This window comes from Macrobrachium nipponense, chromosome 2, assembly GCF_015104395.2.
Source record: "Macrobrachium nipponense isolate FS-2020 chromosome 2, ASM1510439v2, whole genome shotgun sequence".
Taxonomy (NCBI): Eukaryota; Metazoa; Arthropoda; class Malacostraca; order Decapoda; family Palaemonidae; genus Macrobrachium; species Macrobrachium nipponense.
Window position 1 is genome coordinate 108428877 of NC_087201.1, and position 13709 is coordinate 108442585.

Below are 13709 nucleotides of genomic sequence, written 5' to 3' on the forward strand. Positions count from 1 at the left end.
GTGTCTGGTGCAGAATTACGATTAGGGAGATGGAACCGTCATGATTTCTAAATGCTCACACGCACACACCAACACACACACACACACACACACACACACACAGAGAGAGAGAGAGAGAGAGAGAGAGGAGAGAGACGAGAGAGAGAGAGAGAGAGAGAGAGCTGTCAAGACAGTGAGAAATAACTGTAAACGTTGTAGTACGACACAGAGCAAAATATGTCTCGGGTAATATTCTGTAGTAATATGCTGATGATATGCAAAATATAATCCAATTCAGCGCAGAAATAACGAAATCGGAATAATGAGACCCCAATTAGGTGAGTGTAACGACTCTGCAGGGTGGAAAACAGCCGAAAAAAGAAACATTCAGGCTTCTCTCGAACTCTGACGAAATGTGGGCCGTTCTCCGGCGGGGCCCCCGGGCGCTGAGTAATCCGACTTTGCCGAGGAATGTGAACTTAATTAAATGCAATCCTCTTGCAGGCTGAACATAGGGTGAATTACGCGAAGACCAATAAATGTAGACCTGAACTGAACAGTATTTATACTAATTAGGGGCTACGCGGTATGGCGAAATTATGAATTTCATGCTATAGAGTTACACTTGCGAACATCATTTGTCAAGGCGTGACAAATTTTATTGGATTAATCTGATGAAAATTCATATTTTAGATGGATTTTTTAATAACATGACTACGTATTTTCGTTACCTATATTTTAAGAATGATAATTTTATATTACTTTATTTACCGGGATTTCACTGAGGACAAAAGAGTTTCATGTTGGGCAACCCACTGAAACAGCTTTGTTTTAACGTAATGATGGTATCTACAAGTTCGACTGATTGTTATCCCATTATGTAATTCAAGCAGGCAACCATAACGATATTGTTAGGCCGTTGAATATTTAACAAAACCTGTTTATAGTGGCAGTTCGGCAATGACCGCAGGTGGCTTTTTTTATATATTTTTTCTTTCTAAATATTTGTAACTTTCCCTTCTTTTTATTTTATCAGTCGTATTCACTTGACGAGGGGACCAATTGGTCTTGAAACAGCAGTGAATTTTAACGTTTGTAACATATTCCCTGAATAACTTGGTATGGTGCTTATTTCAGCTTCAGTGATTCATATAAAAAACCTTAGATACTGTCATTCACAGATTTATTTAATACTTCCTTCGATGTTTGGTTTTCAATATAAGAGAAGAGGCGTAGTAATACACTGACGTTGTATTACGGTGAATAGGATCACCGAAATGAACCGTATACAATTAGCAAGTGGTAATGCTGGCTGTCCTAACAGACGAGTGTAGGTCTCTCACGTACTATCTACATTTCATTTCAAAACAAAAGGTGCATAAGCAGAGAAACGACCAACTATACATATAGTCATCCTGTTATCTTGAATATGAAATTTCGTGAAAAGTTATGCACTGTTTTTCCTCAACCAATGCAAAAAAGAGCTATAATAGGAGCAGAAAACGGAAACAGTGAAGGCTTCGGTTTAGATTTTCTTTTTAGTTTTTTATTCTGGACAATTGCTGACGCAAATGGCTGGTATCCCGCAACAATCCCCGAAGGCATTTTTTCTCAGTAAAAAAGACCGCGGGACGACTTGGGCAGACAGAGAGATGAAATGCCAAACTCTCGCAGTATTTCTGTGGCTCTCTCCGGAAAGACTATCGACAGTGGAAATTAGTCATCTGAGAACAAATGAGTCATCTTGGAAAATGAAAAGGAACGAGAAGGCTGAATCCAAAAGGAATTTTTAATATTCTAAACAAGTTTTTTTTAATCCATGATTCTATCTGTGAATGCAAATAATTTTCCAATCCATATGGAATTAGAGATTTAGATTGAAATGTATACCTGCACATTATTAATGATTTAATCAATAGATTTACCTGAAAAGCTCTGTATATTTTTCGAGTGAAATCCCTGCTACCGGAAAAAAGATCGCTAAATATAATATGTAATGCATGTTCAGCTGAAATCATTCACTGGACCTCATAAAGCCACAGGATTAATATGGAATCCTAACCTCCAAATTACAGCGAATGAGAGTGGAGAAATCCCATTACTCGCCTTTCAAGGTAGAATTTACCCTCCTTGTTCTACTTTCTTGTCGCTGATTGGAGCAATGAAATGACGTCATGGTTCCTCTCATTAGGGAAATTAGACAAAAATGTCACTTGTCGGGTTAAAGTTGTAGAGATCGAAGGCAAGAAAAGATAAGGAGAACGAAGACTGGCAAAATGAAAGAATAGAGGAGGGAGGGAAGGAGGGAGGAAGAGAGGGAGGGAAAGGAGTACGACGAAGAGTAAACTATCAAAGGACTTGGCTATCGATTAGCCAGCAGGTCGCAGGGCTGCCAACTCGCGCAGGTTTAAACCCGTCTCCTCAGTCCTCATATATATAATCTTTTCTCCATTTTCTCAGCCTAAGCGAGCTTGGAGGCTTTTTCGTTCCATCTTTTTTTCTCGCTCGGATTTTGTTTATTTTGGAGGGGCAATTGTCTTCCAGGAGGCCCTAGGCGCAGCTTCCAGAATAGGAGGCTTTGTGGCGAAGGGAGGAAGAGAGAGGAGAACAGGGGTATTAAAAGAGGGCGCGAGAGTAGGAGGGAGAATAGTAGGATGCACCTGGGAGGGAGAAAAGCACAGGACTTGAAGGATGAGAGAGAGAGAGAGAGAGAGAGAGAGAGAGAGAGAGAGAGAGAGAGAGAGTACAGGAGGAAAAAATTTCTTGATTGCTTCTCAGATCGGTAAATGAACATAGAAAGTCATTAGGTGATTAGAACCTATTACACAGAACGAAGCAAGTAAAACTCGAAGAAAGTCAGAAGGAATGAGGTAATTAATTATTCAAAACCAGAGGCTCCGACTGGTAAAGTTTATAGAAACTAAGAGAACAAACGTCGCCTAAAGAAAAGATCGAGTCAGAAAATTTAAAAGTTCGAACGTGGCGAATTCATCACCACCGTTTCCTTTATAAAGACTTTTCTGTTTTCCTCCTCCTCCTCCTCGTCTTCTTCTTTTTTCTTCTTCTTCTGAAGGGGAGAACAGAGCCGAGGTGACGATTTCCGATTAGGTGAGACCTTCGATTTCCATCTTTTCCCATTAGCTCACGCATGCTAAATCACATTCATAATTTTCTCATATTTTTTACTCTATGGAAAATAGCTTACTTAATGAGGTCATTCCGTAGATGAGCAGTTCAGTGAAAAAAAAACATCTTAGGCTTCTCTACGAACTTACTTTTTTTTTTTTTTTTTTTTTTGGTGCTAGTTTTGGGAGTTTTTCTGAAACTCGAGTTTGTCACTTAATTGCTTGCTCTTTAAATTCGTTCCAGTTTTCGATATAGGAATAGAAAAATTATTATTCAGAAACACGATATTTGATATATATGTATATATATATATATATATATATATATATATATATATATATATATATATATATGCGTGTGTGTGTGTGTGTGTGTGTGTATGTTGTGTGTATACATCAAACAAACACCTACTCAGCATCGTTACTGACACATTAATATATATATATATAATATATATATATATATATATATATATATAGCTATGTATATATATATATATATATATATATATATATATATATATATATATATATATATATATTATCATTAAAATCCATGTAAGAAGGTGAGTCAAAACCGTGACTTTGAACAAGAACTTTCATAGTTTATTCTGCATTTTTAAGTGTGAACTTGAAAATGTAGAATAAACTACGAAAGTACTTGTTCAAAGTCTCCGCCTTACTTACTTACATGGATTTGTGATATTCTCAATCACGTGCTCCTTCTTGCTACAGTGGATGCACACACACCAACACACACAACACACACACACACACACACATATATATATATATATATATATATATATATATAAATATATATATATAAAGCATTCAGTTTAATAAAGAATTTGTGTATAATTTAGTTCCACGACTTGACGAGAGACAAAATCGTACTGCATCTTGTTTCGTGACCTCATGTAGCAAGGGACTGCTTTTCTCGAGTCCTGGTGTGAATGTCGATATGTAGAGGTCAGTTTAGTTCTTAATTACTGACCACATAACGTAAACATCTACCAGCTTATTCTCATGTTTTTAAAATCATTATACTGTATCTTGGCCACATACATACTCATGCATGTGCATGCATAAAATTTTAGGTGCAAACTTCATATTAACTGTATCCTGATCGCATGCACATGCCTGCGTGTAAAAACAAGGCGTGATCCGACCTCCGGCTTACTCGAGGCGCGTTCTTAAATCTAAAGTAAAACAGAACGTTGTTACATCACCAACTAAAATTAAAATAGATGCGCTATATTTTATTAGAAATAATCTCTCTGTACTGTTTAACATGCACATTATTTTTTTTACATTTTCATTCTAATGAATAAATCATAAATATCCTATTCTAAAATTCCTGTATTTTTAAGTCAACGCGAAACTCCTTTTTTAATCCTTTTTAGGCTTTCCTAGGAAACCCCTCAACAACAACGACAACAACAGTAAATAGTTTGTAGGCTTACTCACCGAGTAAGCGAAAATTTGGTTACTGTTAGATCGCCAGAACCAACACACTCATTTCTACTTCTCAAATGAACCACTTACCTTAGAAATCCTCGGAGCTTCGAAGCAGCACTTGGGTCACGTCCAGACTGCGCTGACTGCAGGATTTGCAAAACAGCGGGGCAGTCGCGGATGGCGACGCACTGACCGCGGCCACCATCTGACGTTGAGCATCCTGTGGATAAGAGGTGAAAAGTAAACTTATGATACTTGATAAAGAACCTTTGAAGAAGAGAGTTTCAGAAAATAGCGCAAAACGTAACGTAAATATGCACTGTTCTATCATCATGCTCATGATGTGTGAACTCCCATGTCATGCAACTCATCTACTCGTATGCAATGCCCAGCATTAAAGATGTCATGCATTCATGCAATCATATGCTTAAATATACTATAGTAGATTCACATCAACCGTGCATCTGATGTCCAGGCCAGTCCCTTACGACCGCTCCTGATTGGCTGTTAATAAGCCAATCACAGGGCTGGGAACCTTCAGTCTCTCGTGAGAAATCCTGTGGGATACTTTTGAAAGACGCATCCCTCAGGAGAGGTGGAACTTACATCCTGCCTATGTGAACTCACTCGAGAGACTGAGAGTTTCCAGCCCTGTGATTGACTTATCAACAGCCAATCAGGAGCGTCGTAAGGGACAGCCTAGATATCAGCTGCCCGGTTGATGTGAATCTACTTTATAGTACCAGTTGATCTTTTTATGAACTAAATATTCATAAAGGATTAACATGTTACGCGTTAAATTAAACATGACGGAGAACTACACCCATTATGAGATATCACATTGATGACCAGACCAACTAAAGAAATTTAATTCCTAATAATGGCGAAATGTCATACAGTCATCTGAATGCAAAGTGCTGGGGACTTGTGTATCCTAACACAAGTTGACACGCGTCAGGTCGAGCAACAAATAGTTTTTCAGAAACAATAGCAAACCCCGAACATGGAAAATACGCACGAAATTATGTTTATGGAAAATTTACGCATCAGAAGTGTGTTAATAAGCAGATGAAATTTTAGACTCCCTCGGCCGCCTGAGAGAAAACACACGTAAGAAGTAAGAAATTAAAGGCGAGTTCTCTGTCACTTTGGCCATCGTCAGACAGTAACTTCGATCTGTAAGTAAATGGCCCCAATCCTTGTAATAACTGATGTCATCAGAATTATAAGCTGTTTTGTATGCTGGCGAAATCTCCACGTGTCCGAATCTGACTGATCGACCCAAACTACCGACTCCCACCGAGATATAAAATTGGACACAATGAAGTAGAATTGTAAGACCTAATAGTAATAGTGTATGTATCTTGGTTGTGCGGATAGCTTTCGGTGAACAATCCTAGGTTGCAAATCTGATGCAGTTCATGACGTAGAAAAAATTCTCTTTAGAACACTGGGAGCAGCCCACGTCACCTCACTGTATTGTGAACGACATTATGAGGATTTATTCATCCTCATCAGTTCATTAATAACCACACTGAATGTTTATGTACGTTTGTCAGCTACGCTTTAATTGTCAAGACAGATAACCGTGAAACTATCTAAATTGTCATTGGGCATCATTTACAACCAGGGTCACCGTAAATTCTGTCTTTGGAAGGTCTTTTTATGAATACTCTTTTGACAAAATCAGTTTGACAATGCAACAGTCATTTCAATTTTATAGATATTATTATTGATATTATTAATTCAAGCAACCCTATTGTGTATTACTCTACCGAACGATTTTGTGCCATAACAAGAGGAAAACCGACTGGATGATATTAGGTGAAATTTCACTATCGACATTACTGAAGGCAACCTCCTTGACTTAAGGTACTTTGCAGCGTCCCTTCGGTCCCTAACTGCAACCCCTTCCATTCCTTTTATTGTACCTCTGTTCATATTCTCTTTCTTCCATCTTACTTTTATTGTACCTCTGTTCATATTCTCTTTCTTCCATCTTACTGTCCACCCTCTCCTAACAATTGATGATGGTGCATCTGCGAGGTTTTCCTCCTGTTACACCTTTCTAACCGCCTTTAGTCTCGATTTCGGTTACAGAGCTGAATGACTTCATAGGTCCCAGTGCTTGGCCTTTGGCCTAAATTCTTTATTCTATTCTTTTCTAATTTATTGACATAATATGGCTGCCATTTTGGATTCTTCTGAAAACTGAAAAGATCTGAAGAACGGTTGTGGAAAAATGTTCATATTTTGCATGCATGATCCATGCGTGATTATAAATGGCTTTTGTTAAATCAATTTCAGTCGCTTACAAACAGGGATGGCGATGCTTACTGTTAAACTTCATACACCTTCGAGACTCAGTTCAAATATACTGAAATTGGAGAAGTAGGTGGTTTGCGGTAACTGCGGGAAAACGGTTGATGTATATTTAAAGATCACACGCCCATACCACCTGAAATAGATACGTGAACATATGCATATTTATGTACAGTGCACAAATATTCAGATATAAATACACACATACACGCATATACACAAACATATATATGTGTATATATATGTATGTGTGTGTGTCTGTGTGTGTATATTTGTATGTACTACATATGTATGTAACTAATTATGCAAGTGTATGCAGAGTTTCCATTACGGTGAGCAAAGAGTGATGCAGTATATATATATATATATATATATATATATATATATATATATATATATATATATATATATATGTGTGTTGTGTGTGTGTGTGTGTGTGTGTGTGTGTGTGTATGTATGCCAAAAGTCAAAGCAGACGAATTGTGTTTCACAGAGTGATGGTGACACGCATGTGGAATGACGTCAGCATCCCGTGACATGGCTGCCAAATTGGATTTTGCTGAAAACAGCCGATGGAGAGAACCTCGAATTTTACATGCATCGCCTACATATACACTAGCAACCAAATATTGCAAGCTTTGGCAACCACGCTGTGTTCGTTACGATTAAAAAATCATGCAAGCAAGGTCTTTCAAATATACTCTGCATGCAAGTAAGTGTAATTTGGAAACTATTCGTCAGATTTCACTCAGTTATGGTATATAGCGAGAGCAGACCATATAGAAAAATGATCTCTTCTTATGTGTCACGTGACCTGATCACGTGATTATATCCTAGATATATCAGTCCCGAATGCTGTCTGATGAAACGTATGCGGTGTGACGTCATTGCTTACCGAACATGGAAGCCTAACCGGAAAATTTGAGTCTATCCATAAAAAACTTCTTCACCTGAACACCTATAGGAAATTAATGTACATTTGGCCTTTAGTATCTTCTCGTATGGACAAATCCGCTTGCACATAGATACTTAGCGATAATCCTGAGACCGATGTGTCCCTTGAAGCACACAATAACTGGTTGAATAGTTTTTATCATTATTATTTTGGAATAAGGCTGAAAGACCATTAACTTAAAAGCTTGCTTCCGCAGGTCAGAATGTATTCACCTAAAGAAACAAAAGAAGTGAACGCAACGAATTAATGTACACATAAAAGAGTAATTATGACACTGATCAGTTAGGCCTCTTTGTAGTCCTTTTGAGACAAAACAGAATGCGTCCTTTTGACAAATGTTCGTCGGAACTTTTCGATTCCCTGACCGCGAATACTAAGGAAGGGGGTTGCAGCGGTGATCTATCCAGGGGCAACGCTGCAGAGGGAGGTCAGTTAGGGTACTATGACCTAGGGTGGGTTAAAGTCAGGGCTGATACTTTAGTGTGCATTTAATCTAGTTATTCCTCTCTCAGGTGCATTTGCTTTCCTGGAATACTAAAGTTGAATAGAATTACCGAAAGTAATATTCAGCTGTGCTGTAAAATGCTAAAATAACTCTGCATTATTTTCCCGATGACCAGAGACAGAGAATAAGCCAACAAACGACGATAAAATTGGAAAGTTTGCTCTTAAATGCCTGTTAACCAAAGAGGGAAAAATTCTTCGTTGCGAAAGAACCCTAAAAGAGGAGCAGAATTAGGTGGGAATTAGAAAACTGTGCTGGAAAACAGGGGGAGTTTGAAGGGAACTAAATGCTGAAACAAAAACTAAAACTCATTGAGTAAACAAAGAAGTTTATTACTGTTAATTTAGTTAATTTCTTCGTTTGTCGTAGGATATCATTTTGGCTCTTCTGTGTCTATTATATGGCATCGTGTAGCACTACTGCTCATGGTGTGTACTCAACTTATAACGTCTTAATAACCCTTTCCTCCTCCTCACCCCCGTGGTGCACTGTAGGCATTACTTGAAGTGCTTTGCAGTGTTCCTTCGTCCACCTCCTTCATTCCCTTTTACTGTACCTCCGCTCATATTTTCTTTCTTCCATATCATTTTCCACCCTCTTATAACAGTTGTTTCATAGTGCAACTGAAATGTTTCCTCCTGTTAAAAACCTTCTTTACTCTCAGTTTCCCTTTCAGAGCCGAATGAACTCATAGGTCCCAATGCTTGGCGTTTGGCCTAAATTCTATATTCCATTCCATTCCTCCTCTTCACAAGTCCTCCACATCTCACCAGCATCACAATCCCCTCAGATCCTCTGTTTCCAGAGGCCTCTGTACTATATCAAATACAAGTCGGAACCAGATTAACATATTCAGCTTTATCTCCAATTATCTTTCTAACCAGGCTTCGTTAGACTTTATCTGTCGCGATCCTCTGTTGACTTACGTCTAATTTGCAGACTGACAGTAGCAATGATCTTCAGCTTTACTTCGGCTCTTGTTATATAAATACGATCAATATTTCGTGCGAAGTCAAGTAGGAATAGGTACTGCATCAGTTTCCTTTTACTGCTCCCAGCTGCCGTTCAATTCCCCCAAACTGAAAAATGCATGCAAAGTAAGCAACGTGTGTGCGTACATCGCATTTATTAGAAAAAGCTCAATCATGGAAAACCGCTGGAAGCAAAGAGCCTTCCACAGGTGCACAGGAAAAGGAAAAAATACATCTCTCACGTCAATATTTTCCAGAGAAAACCCTCCTAAAATATACCGTGAAGATGGACGCTCCGTAGCTAAGAGAGCCTCTTAGAGAGGAAAGGATTAATGGTTTTCCGCGTGAAAAATCAGCGCTGCGAGAAACCTTCATGAAGATCGAAGCTTCATCAGTGTTTTCAGGCACCACTGACCTGGCTGGAGTTGCAAGGTAAATACCACCAAAATTTGTTGCGATGCTCCTGAGAGAGAGAGAGAGTGAGAGAGAGAGAGAGCGATCTTTGATAGGACGATACCTTTTACGCAAGAATTCGTGGCCAAACCTCTTATGCATTAGATATTGTATAGCATTCACCAGTCTGCGACACACGCTCAGGGTCTATAGTTAAGATAATATTGTAGAGAGAAATGAGAGAAATGATTAGCACAACTATCTCAAATAATTTCTTGAAATACTTACGATAATATTACAGTCTTTGTTAAAAGAGAGAGAGACCTTACCTTACCTTACAGACCTTACATCTTGTTCGGGTTGCCCCAGGTCCCTCAGTATGAGGCACCTCTAATGTCTACCAGAGAGTTGCTATTACATCTTCAGGTATATTTTGCATCTTCCAATCTTGGATGGTCTGGGATGCAGTTTAGATATTTGTCGAGCTTATTCTTAAACACATCTACGCTCACTCCTGTCATATTCCTCAGATGAGCTGGCAACGCATTGAATAGACGCTGCATTATCGATGCTGGTGCGTAGTGGATTAATGTCCTGTGTGCTTTCCTTATTTTTCCTGGTATAGTTTTGGGCACTATTAATCTACCTCTGCTTGCTCTTTCTGATATTTTTAGCTCCATGATGTTTTCAGCTATTCCTTCTATCGGTTTCCATGCCTGAATTATCATGTAGCGTTCTCTTCTCCTTTCTAGACTATATAATTTTAAGGATTGCAGTATTTCCCAGTAGTCAAGGTCCTTAACTTCTTCTATTCTAGCTGTAAAGGACCTTTGTACACTCTCTATTTGTGCAATATCCTTTTGATAGTGTGGGTACCATATCATATTGCAATATTCAAGCGGACTACGAACATATGTTTTATAAAGCATAATCATGTGTTCAGCTTTTCTTGTTTTGAAATGCCGTAACAACATTCCCATTTTTTATTTACATTTTGCCAATAGAATTGCTATTTGATCGTTGCATAACATGTTCCTATTCATCATCACACCAAGGTCTTTAACTGCTTCCTTATTTGTGATTGTCTCATTATTAGGTCCCCTATATGCATATAGCTTTCCTTCTCTGTCTCCATAGTTTATTGATTCAAATTTATCAGAGTTAAATACCATCCTTTTTACCTCTACCCAATCATATACTTTGTTAAGGTCTCTTTGTAGCGCGTTCCTATCTTCATCACAAGTAATTTCTCTACTTATTCTTGTGTCATCAGCGAAACTACTCACTAACGAGTCCTTAACATTACTGTCTATGTCTGCAATCATAATAACAAACAGTAATGCAGCTAACACCGTACCTTGTGGCACACCGGAAATTACCTTAGCTTCATCCGATTTCTCATCGTTTGCAATAACTATCTGTTGTCTGTTGTGTAAAAATTCTTTTAACCATCTTCCTACTTTATCCACTATATTATGTTTTTTAATTTTCTTCGCTAATATATTATGGTCTACCCTGTCAAAAGCTTTTGCAAAGTCTAGATAAACCACATCTGTTTCATTTCCGCTTTTCATATTTTTGTATATGTTTTCACGGTGGACTAACAGTTGGGTTTGTGTACTTTTTCCGGGTACGAAACCATGTTGTTCTATATTAAACAGATTATTTTTTATTAAATGTTTCATAATATTTTTCTTCATTACCCTTTCATACACTTTTTATAATATGTGATGTTAGACTCACAGGCCTATAATTACTTGCCTCTAGTCTTGATCCACTTTTGAATGTAGGGGTAATATATATTTGTGCTATAATAAATCGCCTGTATCTACACTTTGTCTTAATAATATTGCAAGTGGCTTTGCGATAGAATGAACTACTTTCTTTAACAAAATAGCAGGAACTCCATCAGGCCCTGCTGCAGCTAAATTTCCTTTTTTTCATTCGTTAATCTCCCTTCAATTCTTAGAGGGCCTATTTCTATTCTTCTTTTATTCATCTTTTTTGCGTATGAGCTATAATAGTTTGGGGTTTTGCTGCATATTTATGATAGGGTTTTTTATTCCAAGTCCCGTTTTTTATTCTTTTGATTGTATATTTCTATTGTTCTTTTATTCATCTTTTTTGCGTATGAGTATAATAGTTTGGGGTTTTGCTTGATATTTATTAGGGTTTTTTCTTCCAAGTCCCGTTTTTTATTTTCTTTTGATTGTATAATCTTTTGTTCTGCATTTTCCATCTTACTCTTTTTAGTTTCTATAAGTTTCCATGCATTTTTTTCTTTTGCAAGACCTTTTTTCCACTTTCTGATTTTCTGGAACAAGAGCCTTCTATTCTATCTCTTGGTATGCATGACTGATGTTTACTTTTCTTCTTCGGTATATATTTATCCACTATTTTCTCTAATATTTTATATAATATCTCCGTATTTACCCTTATGGTCATCAACTTACGAAAATGTTATCCCAATCTTTGTTTAATTCTTCATTTATTTCTGACCTATTTTATATTTTTACTGTAGAAGTTGTGTTTTCCATATCCTTCCCACTTTTTCATTTCTTGCTTATCTCTGTTTTCACTTGCTTTGGAATGGACTGTTAATTCTATGACCTTATGGTCTGAAATACTCGCATTATAAACTATTATTTCTTTAACATAATTCATCTCGTTCACAAATACTAGGTCTAAAGTATTTTCCTTTCTTGTTGGCAGGTGATTTATTTGTTGAATGTTGTATTCTAGTAGCATATCTAATAGCTTTTCGAATTGCCTCTTATCTTCTGCACTACTATTACTCTCTTTTTTATATGTATAAGTACAACCACAATCTCCTATTCGTTCTTTCCAGTCTACGAAAGGAAAGTTAAAGTCTCCAGATAGGAGAATAGTCCAGTCCTTGTGATTTCTACATATATCATCCAATTTTTCTATTATTAATTCAAACTCTTTAGTATTAGGAGGTCTATATATTACTATGTTCATTAATTTTTCAGATTCAAATTCTACCGCTATTAGTTCACATTCTGAGTTACTATATTTCTCATATATTTTTCCTTGTTTTTTGTCTTTCCCATATATTGCGGTTCCCCCTTGATTCCTATTTTTTCTATCTGATCTATAAGTTTGGAACCCTTTTATTTGATCATCATTCCCAGTCTCTTGGGAATACCAGGTTTCACTTATATTCATTACATCTATTCTTTTCAATTTTCTTCTAAGTACTCTATTTTTCTTTTTGAGTTACTCGTAACTAAACCCTACGCATTCATCACTATGATGGTTTGCGTGTTTTCTCCTTCATTTAATATTGGTAATAATAAGGATTTTCCCATGTCTCTTTCCTGTTCTGGTAGGTTGTTCTTTTTTTCATTTCCAGAAATTCTGACATTAAAAAATCCAACTTTTCCATAATATTTGATCTTCCTTCATCATAATTATTCATTTTGTGTCTGAATCTGCAATTTTCTCCGTATCTGCAATATCCTCTTGCATAATAAATACAGTTATTATCTCTTGAGTAGAGGCTTTGAAATTTTTTGCTGATATCTCTGCATATCTCGTTGATGGTTTGCTTTTTTCTTTTACCTGATATTCTTTATTCCTCTCTTTATTTGTTTCTTTCTTATTTTGGATTTTATTACTTGATTGATTAGAGAGAGAGAGAGAGAGAGAGAGAGAGAGAGAGAGAGAGAGAGAGAGAACGATAATCAAGCATTTCTGCATATTATCATATATTCATTCCATTTTATTGAAGAAATGAATATGTATATATGTAGTGAATATTTGATTTTTGTAAATAGGTTTTAACTAATTATAACACTACTGCTACGCTTCTTATAGACTCACGTGCTGGTACAGTTTTAAAGTGTACATGCATTTCTGCAAGAGTTAGACTGCTTTTCGGTGAACCAATTAACTATTTCCTCAGTCGCGTCCAGACAGTGAAACTTCAATCTATCGTCCAAGGTTGCCTAAGATACGAATTTAAAATGTAGCTA

At 37.0% G+C, this 13709-nt stretch overlaps 1 protein-coding gene across 5 annotated transcripts in view; it reads right to left on the reverse strand.

Annotated features, from left to right (window-relative positions):
* LOC135220898 (CLIP domain-containing serine protease HP8-like) overlaps positions 1–13709 on the reverse strand; it is a 127828-nt gene that overhangs the window by 59428 nt on the left and 54691 nt on the right. For 4 of the 5 annotated variants that reach the window (XM_064258517.1, XM_064258516.1, XM_064258518.1 and 1 more), the window contains exon 3: positions 4653–4785. In XM_064258517.1, coding sequence (XP_064114587.1) covers positions 4653–4785 — 133 coding nt within the window. Of the gene's footprint in view, positions 1–4652; positions 4786–6902; positions 7024–13709 lie in introns of all 5 variants that reach the window. The other variant, XM_064258519.1, reaches the window with a different exon arrangement.